The sequence below is a fragment of the Culex pipiens genome, chromosome 2 (assembly GCF_016801865.2).
Source record: "Culex pipiens pallens isolate TS chromosome 2, TS_CPP_V2, whole genome shotgun sequence".
In the NCBI taxonomy this organism is placed as follows: domain Eukaryota; kingdom Metazoa; phylum Arthropoda; class Insecta; order Diptera; family Culicidae; genus Culex; species Culex pipiens.
This window is the reverse complement of record NC_068938.1, coordinates 112862782-112889794: the sequence shown is the minus strand read 5'-3', so window position 1 is coordinate 112889794 and position 27013 is coordinate 112862782. Positions and strand designations below refer to the sequence as shown.

Sequence of the window (27013 nt, the reverse complement as noted above, 5' to 3'; positions counted from 1 at the left end):
GAAGCTCAAGTGTAAAAAGAAGTTTGCAATTGCCTCAACAATCAAACCTTCGGACACCTAGTTTCGAGTAGGAATCTCGCAATCGAGAACGCTACGGCAATGCTGTAGAGCGAACAATTTATTTATTTTTATTTATTTTAAGCCAATGCCACAACCACATGAAACACACACAAAAAATGCTTAAAACCCTCTTATTTAAACATTTTTTATTTTAAAACCACTGTATCTTCGTAAGATTAAGACTTGGGACAGTGGTCAATATGGAGAATTTTATTTAAATTGTCTGGAGAATTGATTCCAGGGTTTGGTTTTTAAAAAAATAACGTTTAGACCACTTTTCGAAACAACAGTTTTGGTAAATGATTTATAAATATTTTGAGGAAGATTGCACCATCTGCTAGTTTGAAAATAATTTTGATTTTTAATTTCAAAAATTGCAAACTCTTAAAAAAAATTTGAAAGCAACATCAGTTGTTTGCCTTGAATATAAAATCAGACTCTAAGCCGTTACATCGTATCAAAAAGTGGTCAAAGACAAACTTGTAGGAAATTGGACGGGCTTTTTGAAAAAAAAATACACTGAAAGAAAAATACACGCCAATTCTATGAGATTTTTCAATTTTTAAGTTTAAAAGTTAAATTTTAAGAGGATGTCACGATTTTTTTTCGTACAAAATTTTTGTGATAATAGCCTAAAATGTGACAAAAACAACTCAAATGCAGGATGGTATGTCTCTCCTGAAAAAATACAAAAATCATTTACTAAAACTGTTTTTTAGAAAAGTGGTCTAAACGTCAAAATTTTCAAAAACCGATAGTGGAAATCGATTCCCCAGACAATTTTACATAAAAGTCTCCATATTGACCATTGTCCTAAGTCCAATTCTTGTGAAAATACAGCGGGCTTAAAAATAAAAATGTTAAAAAATAGGTTTTTTGGTGGTTTTTTTGCAATTTCTATATGACAGACTTGATTTTTCCGTCTCGTGAATATTTTAATTGAAAAGCTCGTCCAATTTCCCATCAGTTTATCTTTGACAGCTTTTTAATTTGGCTCGTTTAAATAACAACGAAAACTTATTTAGTATCCAGGTTTCTAACACACTGAAAAAATATTTTATTTTCAGTTATGAGCAATGTAATTATGCTTATATTTGCAAGCCCATACATTCAGTGAGTGATAAGTTTTTAACTGCTTGTGAATTGTGCAGTATCTGCATAACAATAATTAGAAAATCAAACTCAAACAGCTGGCTGTAGAGTGGAATTGGCGATTTATTGTATAAATTTTAATTGAAATTTATTTTATCTGTGGAAAATGTGTTTAGGCTAGTATTTTAATTGTTATGGTGTTTTTCTTTTGAGTTAAATGTTATTAAATTTAGTTTTGAAACCCCGGGTGAAATGATTATTGTTTTGATATGATTAAAACGAGAATCATATTATTTCGAACTCGTATTCCGACGACGACACTTAAGAGCGAGTCCACGAGCAAAGCATACCCATCTCGCATCGACCTCACCAATCTGCCTGAAATTTTCAGGGGTTGTTTGTACATATAAAACTAGCATCTGGCCAAAATATGAGCACTCTAGATCAACGGGAAGTGGGGCAAATCGGGACACAATATTTGAAGGTTCAAAAACGTCAAAAATCTTAAAAAGGCTATAACTCAGGCAAAATTCAATTTAATTTCAAAATTCAAAATGCATCTGAAAGGGCTTAAAAAATGTAACAAAATGCAGGGTAGAGCATCCCAATTGGTTGAATCTAAATGGAGTTATTGGCATTTTAGTGAAAAAATAGCATAATTTTCAAACTCAAATAAAAAAATGTTCCATCCAGATATCAACTCGGTTCGACCTGCAGCTTGTAGAGGACATCTGGGACTACCATCTGAGACTGAGAACGCTTTGGGTAAGGCAGTTTAACATATTAAATAGACACTTTTACTTTTAGTGAATTTTTTGGTTGTACATTTTTGCTCGGGGGACCCCTTAGATCAAATTTTTTGGTGATGATTTTATCATATTCGTGTTCCTGAGACAATTTCACAATAGAAACATGCATAAAAATGTTTATTTTCATCCATTTTGACCCTTTAAAAATGACAGTTAAAAAAAATTAAGAAGCTGGTTTTTTTCTGGTGTCATCTAATATCCTTGGAAACGAACTTGATTTTCAATAAATGTGAATCGAAGAATTTTTTTAATTTTCATTTTTTTAAGGGTTAAAATGGATGAAAATAAACATTTTTATGCATGTTTCTATTGTGAAATTGTCTCAGGAACACGAATATGATAAAATTATCACCAAAAAAATTGATCTAAGGGGTTCCCCGAGTAAAAATGTACAACCAAAAAATTCACTAAAAGTAAAAGTGTCTATTTAATATGTTGAACTGCCTTACCCAAAGCGGTCTCAGTCTCAGATGGTAGTCCCAGATGTCCCCTACAAGCTGAGTTTGAAAATTATGCTATTTTTTCACTAAAATGCCAATAACTCCATTTAGATTCAACCAATTGGGATGCTCTACCCTGCATTTTGTTACATTTTTTAAGCCCTTTCAGATGCATTTTGAATTTTGAAATTAAATTGAATTTTGCCTGAGTTACAGCCTTTTTAAGATTATTGAGGTTTTTGAACCTTCAAACTTTGTGTCCCGATTTGCCCCACTTCCCGTTGACCTAGAGTGCTCATATTTTGGTCAGATGCTAGTTTTATATGTACAAACAACCCCTGAAAATTTCAGGCAGATTGGTGAGGTCCAAACGACGTCCCATACAAAGGGGTATGCCCTGTTCGTGGACTCGCTCTTAAAAGTTCTCTCTTAGACAGCCGGCTGTTGAAAGATTGAACTAAAAAACAAAATGAGATTTGGACAATAACAGATACAACTAAATTCAACTTTTAAATTATTTGGCGCATTTCCTGCTTATAAATGATTAGATATTGTAAAATGCTGGAGAATTGCTCATTTAGTAAAACTTCGAATTATTAGTGGAATCCCTGTAATTTTCACCAGTTTTTGAGAAATTTGTACCTTTTTAATATTGTTTTAATTGTTTTAAAATAAAAAGCTTTTTTTTTAATCGTCGATATCAATATTTCAAAAAAGCTTTGCTCAACATGATTTCAAGCAAATATTTAGGCGACAAATCTATCTAAATCACATCCCCTGGGCTTAGAAACATAACATTAAACATAGATATCATAACATTAAACGACCTTTTCTTTTTTACGAAAATCTTAATTTTTTCTTGTATCGCCAAAAGGGTTAAATCGAATGAAGTTAAATATTAGTAGAAATAAAATAACAAAATGTATAAATCATGTATCAAACATTATGAAACAACTAAAATAAACCATTCCTGAAAATTGAGTTTAATGTTTTAGTAACATGTTGATTTTCCTCCGAAGCACTTATCACATTTGTAAAGCTATGCAGCATCATATTACAGACACTGTAACATTTTTAATCAACTATTTTTCAATTAAGCCTTAAGGTTTAGCATATGTTTGAGAGTATACCTTATGCAAAATTTTGTTTGGATATGATATGTGATTTGTAAAAAAGTAAGCAATAGAAACCTATTAAAGCCACCCTTTAAATTACTTCTGCATCTCCATACAAGATCATCAATCTTTCAGCTGGTTCGTCACTTCCGGCGACACACCTCTAAAAGCTACTGCACCCCAACCCAACCTCTCAGAAGGCAACCTTGCGGGGTGTCATTTGCCAAATTAATTGAGAGCCTAGCAGGATTTGCCCACCTTCTCCCCCCGCTAATTCTGTCGCAGTCATTAAAATTCGTACGATTGATCTGCTTTTAATCCTGCTCCCCATCGTCATCAAAATAGTCGTCACGGGTTCGTTGAGTCGGAAATAATTATGCTTCCGTTGCGTAATTGCGGAAAAAGGTCCGATAGGCTGGAAAAGAAGGGGGTGCCCGGCTCTGACTCTGCGTTTTTCTAAACCACACCACCACTATGGCACGTTTCGGTTACGGGGCTTGGAAAAATATTGAAAATGTTTTATCTCTGGTCCAAATCCGGAGTCCGGATCCGAAATCAAATTAAAACCGTAAAAATCGATTAAGGCGATTCTCTCTTTCTGGCGCCAAAAACAGAGCATGAACTAAATTTTCTTTTCCCCGATCCGGAAAATGGTGAAGGTGGGCATCGGATATGAAATAAAGTGAAAAAGGCATGGCGCGTGGAGGAAAACTCACAAGTGGAAAACGGAAAAGGAGGAGATTTGTTGCTGCTGCTGCCATACATCGCTCGAAACTGCGCCGAAAAGAGAGGGGGGGGAAAACGATTAAATTGTTAAATAAGGCGAAAAATGGAATCCGTTCAAGCAATTCCTCTCGTTTATCGTTTTTATTTTTCCTCCCGGGTGATTCATGGCGGTGATACTTCTTCCTGGTGGCGGCCACGGAACGACAACGACGACGGGGACGTGTGCGATGATGACGATGATGAGGGTTAAGGAGATCCTCGAGCCTGGAGGCGAAAGTGTGCCTTTCACCGGAGGCCCACGGCCTGTTACATAGAGTGTCACGGGCTAGCGAGCTTAACCTGTAGGAGTGAAGAATTTGGGAACGTGTCATAATTCTTGAGGCACTCTCGGGAAACAATTTTTTTGACAATTTTAGAGAGCGCTTGTAAGAACTGAATTTTCCTAGGAATGAGATTTTTTTTTGGATTAGTTTTCAAAAAGACCTAAGAGCCATTGGTAAACAAAGCCTTTTTTACACCGGTAAGCGACGTGCTTACGAAAAATCATTTTCAAAAATGCTTAAGATTGTTCATTTACACGTTCTTCAAGTGCCCTAAACATAAAACAAATGAAATATTGTTTGAATTTTGAGAAAAACGAATATTAGTGTCGGAGGTCACAGTGGCTCTTACGGCTTTTGAAAACTCACCCGAGCTTTCAAATTTTTGTGTTATTTTCTGCTCTCAATTTTCAATCCTGAACAATCTGTTTTCTCCATCCTAGTAAAATGGTTTCTTTATGCATTCATATAAAATTTTGATAAATCAACAAACAAATCGAAAACAATGCTTCAATTATACCGGAATTATGACAAAGAACATTTGGTGAACCTCATTCAGAAATAAATGTTCCACTTTTTCAAAGAAACAACTGTCATATTTTTATTTGACTACAAAATATTACCAAAATCAATTATAGAAACATAAAAGCAATATAAATTTCGAATTGCAATCTTGATTGTCATTTGTCCTCATAAATTGTAAATGGCTTTGGTTATAAATAACGTTATACAGACTCGATTATCCGAAGTTTTGATTATCCGAAGTTCGATTATCCGAAGGTTTGTATGGGACTTCGGGTAATCGAATCACGAATAAAAAAAATCTTATTTTTTTTATTTTCTTACTTTAAACATCAAATTCAAGTTCTGCGACCCCATTTAAGTTAAATTTGACTGGTTGAAATAAAAAAAATGCATTTTTCCATATTTCACCATCGCTATTTTGGCCGCCATCCTGAATTAATAAATTCTAAATAATTTTAGAGTAGTTTAAGGGTCATACTAAAGCTAAGCAATCAAAATTAAGACACCGAAAATTTTTGTTTTCGTGATTCGATTGTCCGAAGTAAAATTTTGTCGGATAATCGAGTCTGGACTGTAATTCTTTAGCAAACCAACCCGAGATTTACCCTTCAATTAAGCAATGGTCCATCCACTTATCTTAGTTTGTGCATTTACTTTTTTCCCCTAATTTTTTTTTTCATATTTAGGTTTTATTTAAACTCTAATAATTTTTTTTTTATTACAGTTTGAATGCATTGCGTTAGGCCCTGGGCTTTGTCATAATGAGTGTCATAGGTTTGATGCTTGTTTGGCAAAGAGTATGATTTGATTCGATGTGGAATTAAAATCGAAGTGTTCAGTATATTGCTGAAGCTTCCATTTTTACACATGGACACCACTTCATGCTGCGAGAACCCACTTTGGCGCAGTCTTAGGGCTTAATCGATGGCCGGTAAGCTGTCATCGAGACAAGGAGGTTCTCAGATAGTGGAAATATCACATTTGTACAATGAACCGCTACATATGTGATTTTTCCCTATCTTAATGTGGGTGTCAGGTTAGGATGCGGGTTTTTAAAAAATTAGTTTTTGTAGAATTTAGGATTTTAACTATAAATACCAACTTTTAATACTTTGCCTTTAGTTATTTAGAGACAAAATTAGTAACAGTGAATTTAGTAATTCTATCAGAATATAAAAACCATTATGATTTGTCAAAATTTCCGTAGAGTCTCGATCAATCAATAGTGAAATGATATCGGACTAAATTCGTTGATCAGTTGAACTAACGGTTGTCGGATTATGATTGTATCGACCATTGTTGCGAATCGAGGATCTACTGGAATTCTGACGATCAAATGGTCGTCTCTATTTCAATTCACGACTTGTGAAATATGAACTGTTATTCATTTTTTTTGTTTTATTTTTTTAAAGAAGCCAGACAGGTTTTACAAGAAACGTTTTTTTTTTTGGCTATTAATTAAAATGTCGGGGATTTGAGATAAGAGTAGCTTGCTTGAAATCTTGTATTCAATTCAAGTTAGGTAGTTATCCGCAAATGAAAATTTGGACTAATATGAATAATTGAACATTTTGGACTTTTGACTAACACACAACTGTGCATTTATTGTAGAGTCAGATCCATACAGCGTCAGTGTTTATTTGGTCGAAGTGTACTAATTCATTGGCAGATCTAATTCTAGTTGTAATGTACGACAAGACTACTGACGGACGTGACAGGACGAGGGCCCAGTTTAGAGGTTTCGACATCAACGATGTGCGGCTGGATCACCCTCCAAAAAAAAAAAAAAAAAAAAGTTAGAATGCATTGCGTTAGGATCTTTTCGTCTTTTCTCTCCCTTCTTCTGACATAATTTGAGAAGTTTTCATAGAACAGAAGTTTCCCAAGTGAACTTCCTAAATATTGTATAAATAATAAATACACATAGCACAATTTAAAATATGATTTTAGAAAATAATCTAACAGATCAAGTGATGGCATTTTTAACTAACTATTTCCTCTTTTCTTCTCATTTCAGCTGATGAAGAGTACCTGAAATTTCAGGGCAACGAATCGACGATCGATTTCTTCAAACTCGTGCTGCGGGATGTCACCACCAACAGTTTGCTGGTTGGTGCGAGGTAAGCTTTGAGAATTTTTGCATTTTCTAGTATCAACATAACACATGCGGTTGACAATGGATGCGCACGCAAAAGTACAGCGCAAAATCTGTAATGAGCTCGTGCCACGTTCCGGATGATAATTGAAAATATCGAAATAAGCCCCATTGCGATGAATGAATTCTGCGTTGAATGGTTTCCCATTTGCCAATTTGCGAGATTGCAAATCTGCTACTCAATTCAAAGCCTCTGTTCGCGATGAGAGTGCGACGCATATTCAACGACTATCAAAATAAAGCCCCTCCTCCACTCTCTCTCCCTCTCTATTCAGGAGAAAGGATTTGGGCAGATGAATCAATCAGAATGTCAATTATTTGAACGGCTGCTGCTGCTGCTCCGTCGATTATTATGCATTCAATCATTCGCAAGTAGTGTGAGGACACCTTTCGATCGATTGCGCACGCACATTGCTTTGGCTAACTGCATGGTGTTTGGGTGAGGAGGTTAGGGTTTGGGTGGACTACTGCAAATCCAGGATTATCCGTTGCTGCATACTTGGCAGTAGACGAAAAATGATTAAATAGTCATCGCGGCAGCGGCTGGACGAGCACACCATTTTCAATCTTTCTGGGTACAAATTGAAACAATGTTTTGATTTGATGGTGTCGCTCCCTTGTGAGGATGCTTGTGCAAAATCAATAGAAATCTACTTGATTTAAATTTGGTGAGTTTAAACAAATTTTAGAAGCTGTTAATTCGTAAATTGATAAATTTGTTATTAAATTACGTTTTGTTTTGCCCGATGTAACTACATACACAGCTAAAAAAGTAGTAATCCAGCTGCGTGTAAAAGGCCTGAGTGAAAAATAAAAATTGCATTATTTTATGCAATATTATATGATTTTACACCCTGAAATATGTAGCCTATCAGTATGGGAAACCAACTTGACCGAAATGTCAAGCTCATATATGCGTTTATCCTTACAGGCAGTGTTTCATCGGTCTGATGGCCGAGTGGGCTAAGGCGCCAGTCCTTACTGTTGGTGTTGGGTTTGAATCCCGTCGGTTGCAACTTTTTTTTTGTGTTTGCTAAAAAATTGCATGTAGTGTGTAATATTAAGTGTTTATTTCGACGAATCGGATTTTTTGCTGTGTAAGGGAATAATAAATTTATCGATTTTTTTCGCTGAAATTATGTAAAGTTTCACCAAAAACTACTGATTTGCATCATGGCATATGTTTCTTACCTTTATTGTTTAAGATCACTATAAAATATTTCAAAATCAAACACAACACATCTGAAAGTTAATTTTCAATCGGTAGCGTCCAAACTGTAGGTCATAAATGACATTTCAGTTTGACAGATTAATTGCGGATTTACTGATTTTCATGATTTTCAGCCAAAGTGATGATTACTGAATCGCATTCAGTTAATATTTTGCTAAAATTGCAATTCAAAATTAGCTGTGCACGTACCCAGCAAAAATCCGATTTTAAAATCGCATGCAAAAGCATGCACATCACCTATGTGAGCAAAAGCATGTGAGATTGTATGAGAAAACGTGTACACAAAAAGCATGTACCGAAGAAAAAAATCAGGTCTACTCACATCAAAAATAACATCAATCCGTCGAGAGTCATATTCGGATAACCAAATCCGTGCTCCAACCCTCTCGGCTATCTCTCCGCTATGTATATAGTCGGATCTTCACCGATGTAGCTGTAGGCTGTATCGATTGCGAGTTGGGTTTCAACCAACTTGGTTGGATTTAGTTCAGATATCAATAATAATAACAAAAATCTTAAGCGGTAATTGGGAACTCACGTTTGGCAAACCCGTTCCACACATTTAAAAAATCTTGGTATTATTACATCTGGGAATTGGTACCATAAGTGCGTTATTTTACCTCTGAAAATGTGTAATTTTACCACTTTTTTTCTGATTCAATGTAACTTTTTCAGTCTTAATTGAGGCAAAATCACATCATAAAAGATGTTTTATATAATCAACACATCACATCATAAAAGATGTTTTATTCAATCATACGCCTTCCAAATTTACACAATTTTTTTACTGTGTACCCAAACAATATGAATAAGAAATGGTTACATAATTCTGAATATGGTGACCATTTTTGAGACAGTATTAAGTATAACGTTAGGTAATTAAGTTTAAATTAAGTTTTGAAATCATTATACAGTCTAAAAGCAAGCTTATTCTTCCAACGAAAAAGGTACACAGCAAAAAATACGATTGTAAAATCGCATGCAAAAGCATGCACATCACCTTCGTCAAAAAAGACACTTAATATTACACACTGCATGTACAATTTTTGTAAACACAAAAAAAAATTGTAACCTATGGGATTCAAACCCAGCACCAACAGTGGGGGCTGGCGCCTTAGTCCGCTTGGCCATCAGACCGATGAAAAATGGGAAGGATACACGCACATATGAGCTTGACATTTTGGTCAAGTAGGTTTCTCATACTGATGGGCTACATATTTCAGGGTGTAATATTACATAGAATTTCATAAAATAAAGCAAAATTTATTTTACACCCAACCCTTTTACATGCAGGTGGATTACTACTTTATTTGCTGTGTAACTAAACTCTTGTGTAACCAACAACTTTCGAACTCAAAGTCGATTCAAATCGAAAAGTTATCTGATGACGTGCTTCTCGTCGCGTTACAAACTGCCTTTATAAAGACATAAAAGTTTCAGTCAAAATCGATAGCAACTGCTGCTACTGCAGCTGACAGACCTACTGAGAAAGAAAAAACCCTTTTGCATTATGATGTATGCAACCTGGAGTTACTGAAGTTCTCCTGGATCCTTGTGGAACCTCCGTGTCCTAGTTCTGCCATTCCCACGTTCCCCATCATTATCAACGACTGGCCGAGCACCACCGCCGGGTCGGTGCTGATGGTTTATGTTGATATTATTACCGTAATAACGATGTAAACGTTATACCAAAATCATGTTGAAGCGCTTAAGCTTCTTCTATTTTTCTTTCGCACTCTTTATGGTACACATAACCTATAGAGCTGTTTTCCCCAGGACTGGCATAAAACTCGCGTTTTTCGCGCGACTTGCTTCGCCGTTTTACGAAAAAGTGGCGTAAGAACCACTCTTGAATTAAGATTTTTTTTCTGGCTTATACGCCACTCTGCCATAAAAAAAAACGAGCAGTGACGATGGCGCTGGGGAACTTGGCACGTCACTAGCAATGAAAGAAAATTTCAGCAACTTGTACGATCAACCCGTTCTGGCTGCCAGGAGGAGGAGTTCCGACACGCACTCTCCCCACTCGTTGAACTTCCTTGCTTCCCTGCACCTTGAACGCAAAAAAAAGAAGGATTCGCTGAAAATGGCTTCATGGACTACTGCGACGACGACGAGAGCTTTTACACGCTGTCGTACATTAGCTTCACGTTGCATAAAAAGTGCACGAATAAAATTGTATGTGAAAAGCATTAAAAAAGTTAAAACGAACAGGTTGACTCACGGAGGAAATTAATTTTAACAATTTCCACACTGTGCCAAACTTGCTGCGAGACAGGGGGAGTGTTCCGTTGTCAATGGTTGAGTGTTTCAGCGTAGGTACCTACTAGTTTCCTTTGAATTTTACTCTGCCACTCTTTGATGGGATCGAGATAATTAACTGACGTTAAACCGCAGAAGCGTATAATTCGGAGTTCGGAGAGGTTCTTAAATCTTGTTAAGTTGCAATTTTCTTTCATTGAATTAGCGACAACTACCCGTTTTGTTAGGAAGAACGGGTAAAAAAGTTGAATTCGTTGAAAACTTAAACTTTAATTATTTAAAACTTGCTTGGTGGACGAACTCTTCCTAACATTCATATGTTGTTGTGGTTTTCTTTATTGAAGGCATAAAAACATATATGTGATTATGAAATAACCTTGATTTTTGATGAATTGTACAAACTTCTGAAAAGGGAGATATAAACATTGATATTTCTCAAAATTTCTCAAAAAAAAATGGGTGAAAAATCATGCAAAATTGTTTGTAAGTTGTCTAGAACACATTGCATACAAATAAAGGCTTTTTATTATTCTGACAAAATTTTATTTTTGGTTCCACAGATCGGAAAAAGACGTGAAATTTAAGGATTATTCTGTTTCATAAATGTATTGATATTTTTCAAATTTGTTAAAGTAGCATAACTGTAATAGATGTGCGACAAAAGGTCGAATGCCATAATATCGAATGGACAAACGGTCAAATGGACAAACAGTCGAATTTAAAAAAAATTACTTTAATTTTTTTATTAATTTTCCATTCTTTAAAAACAATCTATTCATAAGCCAAACAAAATGGGAGATTTTCCTTTCCTTCAAACATGAGCAAGTACTTTATAAAAAAGGTCGTTCTACTAAATATTTTGTGAGTTTTTTCATTCTTTGAAAACAAACTACTCACGCTTGTTTTAATATTTTACCAGTATTTTTTCCATTCTTTAAAAAATATGCTGTTCATTCTTTTTAAAGCCGTACCTCTAAAATATTTTGTGTTTGTTTTTTTTTCTATTTTTAAAAACAACATTTTCTTGATTGTCGTATTTTTTTGTTTTTCCATTCTGCTAAACACTAGTATTCTTTAGAAAAAAATCTATCTTCAAAAAAAAAGTGAGTTTTTCCAGTCTGTCAAAAGAAATTATTCATGCTTGCTGTTATACTTTATATTTTTATTTTATTTGTGTGAGATATTCCATTCTGTAAAACATGAAGAGTTCTACAAAAAATAATTCAAAAAATAAAAAGAAACTCTTGATGACTGTGATATTTTTGGGAGGTTTTCTGACTTCTGAAATGTTTTAAACCTTTGTCCTTTCGTCGTTTTGTTCATTCGACCTTTTGTCCATTCGGCCTTATGTCTTTCGACCTTGTGTCATATATTCGTTTGTCCATAAAATTATCCACGCAGATTCGACAACTGACCAAACAAAAATGGTATCTAAATATTTCAGAATCTGTACAATGGAGTTTCTGATGAATTTGGTATCTTCGGCAAAATTGTGGGAATAGGTAAAGAAAATTCGGAAAATATGTTAACTTAAAAAACATCTTTTTAATGTCACATATTAACACATACAATCATTTTGCGCAAAAACATGAATATAGGAAAATTTAATATTCGTGTATGTTTTTAGGGGATCACGCAGAAAAATAAGGCATATTTGAATCAACAAAACGATTTGTTGATTTGAAAATCAAAATTTTTGTTGAATCAACGCTAAACGTCAAAGCAGCTTTTTCAAAACATCAAAAGACTTTTGTGGAATCGATAAAATCACGGTTTGTTTCAACGCAAAATCGGCGTTGATTATATTCAACAAAAATGTTGTTGATTCAAACCTCGTACAGGCTGATTCCACAAAACTTTTTTCTGCGTGATCAAAAAAGACAAGTTTGGCAGTGTTGCCGTATTTAAAAAGCCACAGTTTTTGTACAACATTGAAAAACCGTTCAAAAATGATTTCGCTTCAATTTTAGATGCAAAATCGGATCTAAAAATATCCATGAACTTTCCAAAAAAAGAGAAGGGGAAAAATCCCTACAGTTGGTAGTCTTAGTTTCTTATGACTGTACAAAGTTCAAAGCAAATAAAAAAAATACAACAAATATAATTCCAAAGAAGGCTCTGCGGCGAAATCGTACATTGCCCTGTAATGGAAGAAAATTTACCCAGATTTTTGGTTCAATAATTTAGGAACGTTATTTCATAGACATTTTGAATGTGGAAAAAATATTGAAGATTTGGCAACACTGTGCAACATTGTAAACTGAAGTAAAATTCGAAAAGCTTTTCAAATCCCAATACTGCAAATTATACGATAAGGTTTTGAAAAAAAAAACCTTAAAGCACAAAATTCAATGAACTGGCAACACTGTCCTGAGAAAATAATACTGTAGCCAACATCCCATTACTTTCCAACTCTGTCGTTGCCTTGCGAGAAGGAAAAGATAATGAAGATGGAAAATGCTTGATTCAATTTTCGCTCAACGGCATCAATCATTTCCTGTCGATAGTGCAAACGCTTAGTGGCGAGTGGGGTTTTTGTGCAAATTTGAAATAATAATATAACGTTAAGACGAAAGTCACTGCTGAAATCCTTTAAACAAATCTCTGGCTTGGAAAGGAATTTCGAAAGTTCCCTCTAGGACAAAGCCCTCCCTATCTGTATTGATTCAGTAACCCAACATTGCATTACACAAAAGTTAGAGCAGCAGACCTTCTTGTGAAAAGGACTTCTCCAGCATCCATGCCGGCAGTAAGGTTGCAACATCGAGTAAGAGACTGAGCTGCAACTGCTGCTGCTGATGATGATGATGAGTGATACCAGCAAGAGGAAAAATCACTCCTGTTATCACACCGGTTTCCAGATTAGGAATGACATTGAGCGATGGATTGGACCCATCCGACGAATATCCGGGAATAGCAGAAATCTGCGTGCTCTCTCACGTTTTCACGGAAATGGAAAAGCCATTTTCCGCCCGGATTGCGCCGTATTCTAATTTGTGGGTTTTTCCCCGCGAGTACACCGGTTCGGTCAAGTGAAGCCAAATCCGGAACCGGAGCGGCAGCAGCACTTCCGGGAAAGTTAAAATCGATACTTTATGAAGCGCTTGGAGAAGCAATAAGCCAGCCAGCCAGTCCGCTTCAGGAAGAGTTTGTCTTACCATTAATAAGCGTGGCCAAATGAAACTTTCCACGCGAGCGAAAGAAAAGAGTTATTCCGCCGTCGTGAAGCCGTGGCAGGAAATTTGGCGTTCGAACAAATTTGCAAAGTAATTTCCAACAACTTGAAGACTGGTGTGCGCCGAAAGCACAAAATTCGACCATCAATCATTAGGAGTTAAACTTGTGAGGCTTCCTTTTCTGAGCGGAGTTTTTCATCATTTTGCGCTCAAAAATTCGAAGAAATGCTGCTGCTGATGCTGCTGCCGTTCCACATCAACAAGTTTGAGGTAGGGAATTAGTTTCGCTGGGTGAAAATAGCTCTGAAACTTGTTTCCGCGATGAGAGGTTGTAAAAATATTGGGGCTTCACTTGCGGAAGGAAGCTGTCTGCTCTATAAGGAGAATCTTTTATCATGGTATTTGAAGTGTATTTTGTTTGAGCAAATTTTTTTTCGAAATCTTGTTAACTCTCATTCTTAATTTTGAAAGAAGTTTTGAGAAGCTCTCAATTTTTAACAAAAAACTAGTGAATTCTATTTGATTATAATCATCTTTAGTAATCTCTCAACTCGATTCAAACAATTGAAGTTTGATCGTGATAACAAAAACGTTTTTTTTTTTAACTTATTTTTATTATGATCTTTTAGGTGCTGTGCCCAGGTTAGGACCGAGGATCGAAAAACAACTAGTAATATTATAAAAATAACAAAAATAACTCTTTAAACTCCGTACTTTGAGATCATGCAACTGACGAGGGTTTCTTGGTCCATGCGGGTCTTGCAATAACAAATACGTTACGAAAATGGCAATCCACTACTAATATGCCTTGAGAGACTCAAAAAAGCATTGCATTGCTCGAATATTTGAGCTCAATTAAAAAGTTTCCTAAACCAAGCAAAAATGTTTTATTTTTTGCTCGACAATATTTTCGATGTTTTCCAAAAATCATTTTCTTTAATTTAAAAATACCTTTTTTAGGTAATTTACTACACGGAGAGACCGTGCCCAGAAATTTTAACAATTAAAATTGTTGATTTTACTTTCGTAAATTTTAACAAAAACGTACTTGTCAATGCCAATTTTCAGTTAAATTTACCAAAATTTAGTATTAAATTAATAACCTGTTTGTTGAAAATGCTAAAGGCAAAAAGCTAACAGATTTCCCGAACTCGAATGAACGTGCTCGACTGTTAGCTTTGGTTTTAGGAAAATCAAAAATTTTGTTGGTTGAATATAATTTACATTTGGTTGAATATTTAAAAGATGAACTTGGGTTTGTTTACATCTGTCATTTGAAGTCAGGATTCGATCAAGAGTGGTCGATTTGTTAAGTTTGTGTTGTTAATTATGAGGTGAGAGGATGTGAAAGGTGAAAATTACACTATTTGGCTAATGTTGAAGTGGCAAATCAAAGTGTTGCAACTGGGGAGGTGAAATTGGTGAGTAGGTTTGTTGTTGATTTCTTTGCAGGTGATAAACTATGACGAGCAAGAGGATGACCTTCGCCATGAGGACCTCTAATGCGAGTGAGTTGAACACGTTATAAGAATGTTTGATGGAACGAGAGGGCAATAGAAGGGAAATGCGGGCCGACTCTTCACGGATAGAGCAGCCCGGGCAAATTTAACAAAATGTTGGTTAATCCAAGTAAGTATGGGTTTATTTTTGCACTATAATTTATCTAATGTGATTTTTATTAGAAAACTGAATCATTTGAAAGCTTCGTGCTTACGACGGATAAAATCTTAATGAACCATTATTTTTTTTCAGAATCATCAATTATAAAATACAAAGAAATGCGTACACATGACAACATAAAAAATAGAGATGAAGTAAAATATAAAAAAATAAAAAATATATAAAATATATAAAAGAAGATAATTATTATCTTGAAAGTTTTGTTGCAATACGACTGCTCAATAAACTGGTAAGTAAAACTCAAAATATTTTTTTCAGGAATCGGAGTACGTTGAATAAATTGAATAAAATGCAATGAAAGTTTGATGCCAAAAGTAATTGTTAAATTAATGCAACCTTGGTAACGAAACGAAGTTGACTTTATAGCTGTCGGCCACCATTGCTAGTACCAACCACTAGTGTCTTCCTTTTTCTCTACAAGGACTTCGCCGCCCTGGGCTCCTAAGTGTATGAAAGTATGGCACGGAGCGACGGCGCCGAATACCCATATTTACACAAAGAATTTTAGAGCGCCCGCCGCGGATTTCGAACCAGCGACCTCTGGATTATGAGTCCAGTGCGCGGTCCGATTGATCCACACGGGCGGGACCTTGGTAAGTAGCATTATTGATATTTCTTCTTTTCTCAATATAATTACATTTGTTTACGTTCCTTTTTTCAGTTTATAGCCGAAATTAAGAATTTTGTATTAAATTACTAATACATTTCACATGTCTATTTGCGGCAAAAGGTTCACTTTAGTGAAAATTCTGTGTCCAACCACAAGAAAAATAACTAAACCTGAGACCATTGTAGATGATGATGACTTATCGGATGATTTCACAGTGATGGTAAGTGGATACAGCACTTAATTTTATACAACATTATAAAAACATAAGCGTAAAACTTGGTGAAAATTTTGCTCGATTTCTATTTTGCAGGAATTCATGTTAAATTAAACATCTTTTTTAAACATGTTTAACAAAATTTGTAATATATGCTTTTTCATTATTTTTTAGTTTAATGCAACGTATTTTTTTAAAACATTATTTAATACATGTTTTATAAAAACAGTTAAAAAAAGTTTTGTATTGATGTTTTTTAACAGTAATTCATGCAAAAAAAAAACAAATTAGTACAAAACGTTCAATTTTTAGGCAGAATAAATGCGAAACTAAAAACACTCAGCATTAATTTGTGAGGCATTATTACAAAATTTACTGCAAATTCAATAGAAATATTGCTAACAACAGCTAATTATTGACTACATGTACGAATATTTTTTTGTATTCAAGTAAGACAATAGTTAAAATGTAGCTAGAAATTCGGCCCAGCCCAGATAATTAAAGAAAATATATATCAACACTTACATAAATTATGTCTAATTAAGAAATGTTTTGTTATAAACCACTAATAATTTGCTGCATGCAAAAATATTTCGGTTGATACAATGAAAACAAATTGTTGAAAAATAGTTGAAAAACATTTCCCAGCCAGTTTTTAACAGAATATTCCACAATATTTCAGCTGAAAACAAGAAATTTTTAGTTAATTTTCTGAAAAAAATATTCTAGCAGTCGACTGCTAGATTTTTTTTCGGCCATTTAACCAACAAAAATGGCAATTCCAAGTATTTTTTTTAGGTAATTTTAATTACCTGTGGTCAGAAATTTTGGGTTAACAAAATCAACAATCGATTGTTGAAAAAAAGCTGTGTAAAAAATTAACCCATACTTTTAGTTAAATTAACCTAGATTTTCTTAGATTTACCCCTGCCGGTCTCTCCGTGTAATAAATGACCGATTCTTCGGCTCCTTTTGAAAAAATTCCAAGTTTTTTTTTGCGTTTTGGCTGTAGTGGCAAAATAAAAGAAGAAACCCCCCAATGTTATTACATATTTGGAAAGATAATTGATTTTCCTACAAAGAAATATCATGCAGAATAAACCATATAGTACCTGTGCTTCCCCTGAAATAAAAATGTAGCGTGACGGGACAACATCGTAAAACTGAACTTTTAAAAGGCACACTACAAAAATCACTACAGTTTTGCCAGTTTGATTTTTTAAAACTTTTGCTCTTCTACACATTATCACAAATTAAAAAACGAATCTTTTGCTCCTTAAACTGAACGAATTGATTGAAATTTGAGTTTTTGCCAGCCATTTCTTTTCGTGACGGGACAACGAAAGGAGCAGATTTATGAAAAAAAAACTCCTCTCCCATTCAATGGCTTGCAGACCATATTTGGTCAATATTTTTGGCTTTTGAGGTAAGAAAACGCATTTAAAGCACATTGCAATTATTGAATCAAAATAAAAATAAAATCTTTCATATAAAAAATCACATTGAAAATTGAAAAATGTGGCATTTTGGTGTAACTTCGCTAAGAATCGGTCAAATCTACTTGTTCGGACCGAATGTAAACTATTTTCGCAGCAGCTCGTATTTCTTTTGAGCAGCTTAAAACTGTAAGGTATATTTAGATTTCAGTAAGTTTGTGGTACAATAATGCTTAATTGATCATAATTACATGAGTAGTTCAATTCCAATCCAGGCAGTAACGCAATTCGGCCTCCTTCTTTAGCAATCGAGTTCAATTTTATCCTAGGCTTGTGACACTTTGATCTATTGTTACATTTGGAATGTCAATCAGTATTCAATGTCAAATATTACTTTGAGCTAATCTATAGGGTTGTCTCAGCGGTGTTTTTACACTCCCACCAGTAAATCTAGCGCATGCGGTGGCTTGATTTACTCTAGTCATCTTCACCGCTGCTCATCTCTACATATTCTTGATGAAGCCGACTGAATCTTTCAGATAGTTTGCGCATATCGTCTTGGCAGCTATTTAGTTTTTGTTCATAACTGAAATTACCTTTCGATAGGTTTTGAACTTTGTGCAAATTGAGTACAGCTTGATTAACATGTAATAGAGTATTGTAATCCTGGCCACAATTTTTAACCGTACAGCGAATATCTAATTTGCAACGACTATTGCCATGTGAGTTCAAGCAAAGTTGACAAAGATCTAATTCATCTACTAATTTTAAACGTTCATCGATTGAAAGTTTACGAAACTCATTGCAATTTCTAATACGATGATCTGTTCTTTCACACATTTGACAAGGTGAACGAATTCTTTTTTGTGATTGTTCTGACAAAGTGTCTACATCATCATGAAGATGAATGAACCCTTGATGAGAAAAGTTAGTCTTATTTTTCCCTGATCCTGTTACAATTGTACGCTGCGCTTTTTCTGTACAATCTGCATAACAAACGACCTCACTTGCAGTCTTCATAATCTCTGACAAAAAATCTGCTAACGTACGTAATGTCACTTCCTCGTGAGATCTTTTAAACCTTACCCATTCTAGCTTTGTTGTTGCTGGCAGTTTATCAACTAGCTCTTGAATCAGCATGGGATTCACTAGATGATCTCTTAGATTTGACGCTTCTATGTGATCGCACAGTTGCCGAACTGCTACCCCAAAGGAGATAAATGTTTCCAGCTTGTTTATCTTTGGAGACTCGACTCGTTTGATCTTGGCCAGCAGCGAATTCAGCAACTGCTCGGGTCGCCCATAAAACATCCGGAGCGTTTCGATGACCTGCGGTACGAATTGAGGTTGCAGCAAGCTGCCGTTCACTATTGTTCGCGCCGGTTTCTTAATACAATCTTGAAGTCGCGCCAAGTTGTCGAGGTTGGAATAGCCGCAAGCTTTCGTCGACAGCTCATAACTCGAAATAAATGCAGCCCATTCTTCGGGCTTGCCAGTAAACTCTGGAAGCCCCAACGAGAAGACTTGACGGGCTGATAACTGAGCCTTGGACGGGAGCATTTCCTCCAGTTCTGTAGATTCACTCGAAGAACACTCGGAGCTTGTGTCCTTTCTGCTGGCTCGTTTCCTCTTCTTCTTGGTCTTCCGCTTGACAGATTCAGCTGAAATCTTCTTAAAGGTCTCCGTCAACCTTTGCAGTTCCGCAGCCGAATTCTCTCTTTCAGCTACAAGTTTATCTACTCGCTTCTGCAGATTCTCCCGCTCTGCCTCACGTTCGCGGTTAAGTTCTTCCTCCGTAGACAGTTTCAGCTCCAAAATACCCTTTTTATACTCCCATAGTTGAGCCCTTTTCTCCTTTTCCAATTGATGCCATTCCTTCACCAATTTCATCCTTTTGGCAAAGTCTGCAGCTTGCCGATCTTTTTCTGCCAATAACTTAGCTACCTCTTGTTCAATTTCCTCCGTCGAAAGTGTTGAGAACTTGCATGTTTTACACGCCCAAGTTTCATCCAATTTCATCGCCGCAGCGACATTTTGACATGCCAAATGGTACCAATTCTGGCAATAATCGCAGAAAACGACCTTCTCTTCATCCGATTATTGTTGTTTACAATCTCCACATAAAAGACCAGTCATGTTCGGATTGAGGTTAGCGTTACTCATTTTTGAGTTTGTTCGGACCGAATGTAAACTATTTTCGCAGCAGCTCGTATTTCTTTTGAGCAGCTCAAAACTGTAAGGTATATTTAGATTTCAGTAAGTTTGTGGTACAATAATGCTTAAATTGATCATAATTACATGAGTAGTTCAATTCCAATCCAGGCAGTAACGCAATTCGAGTTCGAGTTCGAGTTCAATTTTATCCTAGGCTTTTGACACTTTGATCTATTGTTAAATTTGGAATGTCAATCATTATTCAATGTCAAATATCACTTTGAGCTAATCTATAGGGTTGTCTCAGCGGTGTTTTTACACTACTTTAAATATCAAATACTGAAATAAATGTTGGAAATTTCCATGTATATGTCTTTTTTCTATTCTAATCATAATCTATTTGACCGAGCCACGTACCATAGTGGTAACGCTTCCGCCTAGTAAGCGGTAGATCGGGGTTCAAATCCCACACAAACTGGTGATCGTTTCTTTTCTGGTTTCGATTGCTTAGTAAACTGCCCATGTTCGCATAAATGTCCTATATGCAAAAACAGCAAGCTGAGAGAAACGCATTTGAAGTTTGTCCCACACATAAGGCTATGTGTTAAGTTTTCGCGAAAAAACTGGATTTCCTCCTGATTTCTAGAACAAAGTACTGGATGTTATAGGCTCTTTCGAAAGAGCACACAATTTTGAACCAAACTGCATCAATAACTCGAAAACGATGAAAATGCATATGGGACATTTATGCGATCAGGGGCAGTAAAGGGAAGGTAGTGTATCGTCACAAACTGGACCTTATCACGACACCTTAGGATGTTAACATCAACCTTAACATGTTAACATCAATTGAGTGAAAAACTGCCACTGAATCCGCTTTGTAAATGCCGGCCCCGATACTTTTCAAGGGTGTTCCCCTCAGGAACTGGGAAAGATTTACTTTTTACTTTAATCATAAGGCGTCATCCATAAAGTATGTCACGCTCTAGGGGGGAGGGGGGGGGGGGTCTGAGCAAGTGTGACATTGCGTGTTGTAAGTATAGAAAAAGCGTGACAAAGGGGGGGAGGGGGGGGGTTAATTTTGGCTGAATTTAGCGTGACGTACTTTATGGATGAAGCCTTAATCTACAACTTTGTTGTATGCAATATTGTATGATGCCTTGTATGGAAAAACTTAATCTTCTTTTTATATATAAAAAAATTCGACGGTTTTGTTCGAACGCGAATCAATTCAACACGGAACGTCGGATCAAAGTGCTCTTTGTTGCGTTGGGTTCGTATAAGTCCAAGGAAGGTTCTTACGCCAAAAAGTTACAACTTTGGCCATTCTGGAACCGATTCCGGAAAATCTGCAGATTGTATGGGAAAAGTTACGTAAAATCAAATTTTGATCACAGGAGGCTGAATAAGCAAAAAAAGTTAAAAACGTCAACAAACGAAAAAAGGCAGAACGAAGTTTGTCGGGCAAGGCTTGTAGTAAATAAAACAAAAGTTGATTTGTGAAAACGCAGAGAAATTGAATTAAAAGGTTATTTTTGAATGTATCCTTTTTTGAGATTTTATTAATCTAAATAATGTTTAAAAATCGATATTTATCAGGAAATGAGCTGATTTTCAGCAAGACTTGTTTTTTTTGATATATTTTTTCCTGAGCTAGAAAGTTAATGGACATGGGAATAAAATTTGAAGATGTAATAAGTTAAACTATTGTATGTTGATAAATTAGCTAAAAAGTCGCAAACTTTGTAAGAATGTTTAATTTATATATTATATATTTTTAGAGGTTTAGAGGCATTTGTTTTTACTTTACAGTTTCTAAACCATCCTAAAAATACACAGTAAAATAATATCTTATATGTCAGAAAAAAGTGTTATTTTACCTCTAAAAATTTGTAATTTCACCACTTTTCTGGTCTAAATTGAGGTAAAATTACATCTTATAACATGTTGTATTCAACCTTCCTTAATTACACCTCCCAAATTTACATATTTTTTAACTGTGTAAATTAACTCGATCTGGACAAGGATTTTTTAAAAGCTTTTTTTTCCAGGAAAGAAATAAAAACAATTCAAAAATATATAATTTACATGTTGACAACACTTGAAGAAAAGATTGATTCGAAATCTTAGTTCTGAATGCAATATTCTTCAATCAAGGGATTACAAAAAAAAATCAATATTCAAAATTTAGCAATACTGGTAATAAACACAAGATATTTAATCTTGATATTGACTCACTATCATCAGAAGATTAAAAAAATGTAGATTATTGTTAACAAATGTATGTTTGAAGAATTAAGACTTCTGTTATCATTTCTAGATTATCTTATTAAAACAATCAATGCGCCAGGGGTTTCGAGATTTGAAATCCTTTCAGTTGACATTGGTTTAAGATCTCAGAAATCGTCCATGCACCGATTTTGATCTGGAATATATCAGGAATCCGGAAATAGAAAGTGATTCTATACCAGTTTTCATCTAATAATTCGAGATTTAAATCGGCAAGTTACCATTCAATAGAAAGTTAAATTTATTGCTTGATCAGCAAACAATACAAACATAAAATTTAAGGGCCTTTATTACCGATGAAAATCATAATAATTTCCCAAATCACGACTTCTTAGAAAATAGCTTGAACGTAATTTCTTAGAAACTTAGAGAAATCCAAAAATCCCAAGGGATTACCACCTACAACCCGAGCAGGGGTAAATAACACGGGAATACCAAATTTTGGTATTACTTGAGCAAATAACAGCGACCAAAATGTGCCCTTGGTTGCCCAGTAATAGATGGTAAAATACCATGAAATCATACCAAAGTCTTGTATGTGGAAGGGCACAACAATACCAAACCATGTTATTCCAAGGGTAAAATAATACCTCAAAATAGAACCATTTCAATACCAAGTTGAGGTCTTCTGGATTTTTGAACATTGCTTGAATACCAAAACTTGGTATTGCCATGGTTTTAATTTTAGGTATTCCCGCGCCCTTGGAAAATCAGATTTTGGTATTCCTGTGGTCTTCCACATACATGATTTTGGTATGATTTGATGGTATTTTACCATCTATTACTGGGCAACCAAGATCACAGTTTGGTCGCTGATATTTGCACAAGTAATACCAAAATTTGGTATTTTCATACCATTTTTAGTGCAGCAGTTGCAGTTAGTGAAAAAACGGAAATGATCCATATGCAACAGCCAAATCTACTCACCTGATGATTCCATGTTGTTCTTAGTGATATTCTTCACCACACCGAATGCATTTGTCATTGATGAACGGCCTGTGCATGAAGTTCTTGAAGATTCTGAAAAATAACAAGATTTAAAAATAAGTGTTATTAAAATAAAACTGGATTGAAATTCACCAAAATTCAATAATCTTTCGATTGACTCGTTTTTCAAAGTATTTGGTTTTTTTTCAAGTCATTTTAGCGCAAAATTTATTATCTTGTCCAAATTGGTAAAAAAAATCCCATAGTTTCAGAGAAAATTGATGAAACCTTTCAATACCAAAATAATACCAAAATGTGCCATCTTGACTTAGAAAATTTTCCACAATTTCAAGTCATTTCTGTAGGGGGTATATCAAAAATGTTTAAAATCAAGTTCAAAATTTCCGGTTTTCAATGAAAGCATTCGCTTTGAGACATCATTTTAAAGCAAAATTTATTATTTTGTCAAAATTGGTCAAAATTTTCCCATAGTTTCAGAGGAATTTGATAAAACACTGTAATACCAAAAGAATACCAAAATGTGCCATCCTGACTTAGAAAATTGTCCACAATTTTAAGTCATTTCTTTAGGGGGTATATCAAAAATGTTTAAAATCAAGTTTGAAATTTCCGGTTTTCAATGAAAGCATTCGCTTTGAGACATCATTTTAGTGCAAAATTAATTATTTTGTCAAAATTGGTCAAAATTTTCCCATAGTTTCAGAGGAATTTGATAAAACACTTTAATACCAAAATAATACCAAAATGTGCCATCCTGACTTAGAAAATTTTCCACAATTTCAAGTCATTTCTTTAGGGGGTATATCAAAAATGTTTAAAATCAAGTTTGAAATTTCCGGTTTTCAATGAAAGCATTTGCTTTGAGACATAATTTTAGCGCAAAATTAATTATTTTGTCAAAATTGGTCAAAATTTTCCTAGTGTTTCAGAGGAATTTGATAAAACACTTTAATACCAAAAGAATACCAATATGTGGTGTTCGACCATTGACAAATTCTGCAATTTTGCAATATCAAAACAATACCTTAAATTGGTATGATACCACATTTTGCTCTTGCATAATCCTCAAGACAAATTTTAAAGGGTCCAGGAATACCAAAATTTGGTATTGATACCAGAGAAAGGTATTATTACGCATTTTCCTTGTTATTTACCCATGCTCGGGAACAGCCAGTCCAAGAATCCGCGATGACGACGACGCTCATTAAGTGATTAATATTCGAAACGCAAATTGGGCCCGATTCGAATGTGTCAAAGTCCCACGAGGGTTTATTTGATCAATAATTTAGGCGGAATTATTTATTGGCCCAGAGCGGGAATTCCAGGAAGCATATCCGTGAGCCAAACCCGTAGTCATCATCAAAATCGGTCCGCTCCATAGGAAATATCGATTTTATACATAATGTGGCTCGGAGATTTTTCGATCCGCCATGGCCGCCAGACAAGGACACAGCAGCATCACATCAGGACGATGCCGACCGGTGGGACGAAACCAGTCGGGACCCACAAACTGTCTGGATCAATATGTCTGGCCGCAGTGTCCGAGTTTGGATGACGGACAGTTGCATGATTTTTGCAATTTTGCTTAAAAATTGGTGGGTTAGGGGAACGAACCTTCTTGCCTTCTGAGAAAAATAAATTCGGAATAGTTTGAGAAAAACGAATTTGAGTAAATTAAAATCTTTAAACATTGGAATCTTCAAATGATGTGTGATCTTCTCTATTTTTCAAATAAAAATTTGACATCATTTACCTTGCTAATAATTCCACAATTTTTCCAGCTAAGACCTGTTCCACTGCACAAATCAATTGATAAATCCAATAGCGCACGAAACGACCTCGACATAATTCAACACAATAGCACGAACAGTGTAACTGCTCGTATGAGATATGGCCTTTTTCTTCTGTTTCAAACCAGCTTGGCACAGAACCTGGAAATCGTGTTGGAATGGAATCAATTTTCGAAAAAAATATCATATAAAAAGAAGATATACACTCTCGAAACGAAATTCCAAAGCTCATTTTGCCAAAGTCCCTGAACAGGTGACATTTTGCTCCACGTCGAGCCGGTTTCCAGGTGATGTGTTTCGATATTTATGAGCGAAATTGCAGTGCAGCGTGTGCTGCATCAGGACGAAGGGCGTATTTCACGAAGAATCTTCGATTTTTTCCCTTTTCTCTCTCTTCACGTTGGTTGGCACGTGCAGCAGTTCCGGAGAAAAAGGGGTCGTTCGCACGAATCGTGCTCGAAACGATTCCCAGCTAATGAACTCACACACGCACGCACACGTGGTGAATTCAATATGATAAAAATCGTCCCCAGTCTGGGCTTGTGGGGTGGGGTCCCTCAGGTGATTTCGAATGAATAAATAAATACCCAATTTGGCGCAGCTCATGGCGGCTTCTGTGGAAAAGCCCCTGCACCCCGGTAATCCCTCGTTCGCTCGTCCGCACTCTCCAAGATAATCGTGCAGCAAATGCACTAATTCCCGAAGGAAATCCATCCTAATGCTTCGTGCAAGGCCGGAGCCAAGAACGCAACGACGTCGACCGGTGTGTATCTAAGGAGTGAACATGCCACTCACTGTTGGACCACTGCTGTGGAAGATGGTCTTTGGTCGGGCAGCGGATTGTTTCGTGCGGAGTACCACAACTGACCGATCCGACCAACGGGGGCAACAATGAGCATTTGTACGATGATGAGAGCAAATTCAATTGCTCCATGTCCCACTCCACCTCCCGCCTCCGGGGGCTGAGAAAACAACGACGAGAGGGAAGGGGAAGAGATGTTTGATTGTGAGTTTGATTGCGGTACAAAGACCCCGGGATCTATGTCCGAGGGTTTGCACCTGAAGTCGGATCAGTCGGACGGTAACGAGCGATGCGATACACTATGCGTTTTGAAGGTTGGTTGCGGGGAAAACTGAACAGGACACTGACCAATCTATGTGTTACTTTTTATGTGATATCTGTATCTCAGATGGACAGAATGGCTTTAAAATATCCAGTAGGATGTAACAAAACGGGTCAATTTTCGGGTTATTCCTAAGGTGTACTGAGGTGTTCTGATAGGACCTGGCGCTTTGACTTTGAATTTTAAATGGGAGTCCGTGTTGTAGGGAACAGCTTTGCCGAGGAGTGCGAAAAGATTCATCCACTGTTTGAAATGCTACAGAATTTATAACACCGCCGCTTAAAACATCAACTTTTTCTTCGCTCTCTTCTGGCAGCACTTGCTGCTACAGCAGAAATGATGCAGGGTCCTACCTCGCGACGCTCATGCAACCAAGCAAGCTGATGGTTGCCAGAAGAGCTTGAAGAAAAGTTGATGGTTTCAACGGCAGTGTTATAAATTGTATAACATTTTAAATAGTGGATGAATCTTTTCGCACTTTCTGGCCAAGCTGTTCCCTAGAACACGGTTTATGAGATCATGAGGTTTCTTCCTAAGATTCATGTTTTTCTGTTTAGTACAGATTAGCTCTATGTAAATTCCTAGTCCGGAACAGCATTGCATGAATTCCGTTCAGATTCCATCCCGGCCAATCCCCGCCCTGTTAATAATGCCGATAAGCTTCCTGCTTTTGACCTGTCTGTCCAATCTCCTGTGCAGGGAGTGTGCAGGTGGGTGTGGGCCTCCGCCAGGTCGCAGCCCAATGGAAACTCATTTCACGGCCTATCATAATGCACACATGCCATTGCAGAGATTTGCGAGGGGGAGGGCCAGCAGGAATCAAAGCGCCTTATTCAACGTTGATGGCGGTGGCCGAG

At 36.0% G+C, this 27013-nt stretch overlaps 1 protein-coding gene across 8 annotated transcripts in view; it reads left to right on the top strand.

The window, feature by feature from the left end:
- Positions 1-27013, top strand: part of LOC120426541 (semaphorin-1A) — a 308507-nt gene that overhangs the window by 189282 nt on the left and 92212 nt on the right. For all 8 annotated transcript variants that reach the window (XM_052707283.1, XM_052707282.1, XM_052707281.1 and 5 more), the window contains exon 3: positions 7105-7207. In XM_052707283.1, the coding sequence (XP_052563243.1) occupies positions 7105-7207 (103 nt within the window). The remainder of the gene's footprint in view (positions 1-7104; positions 7208-27013) is intronic.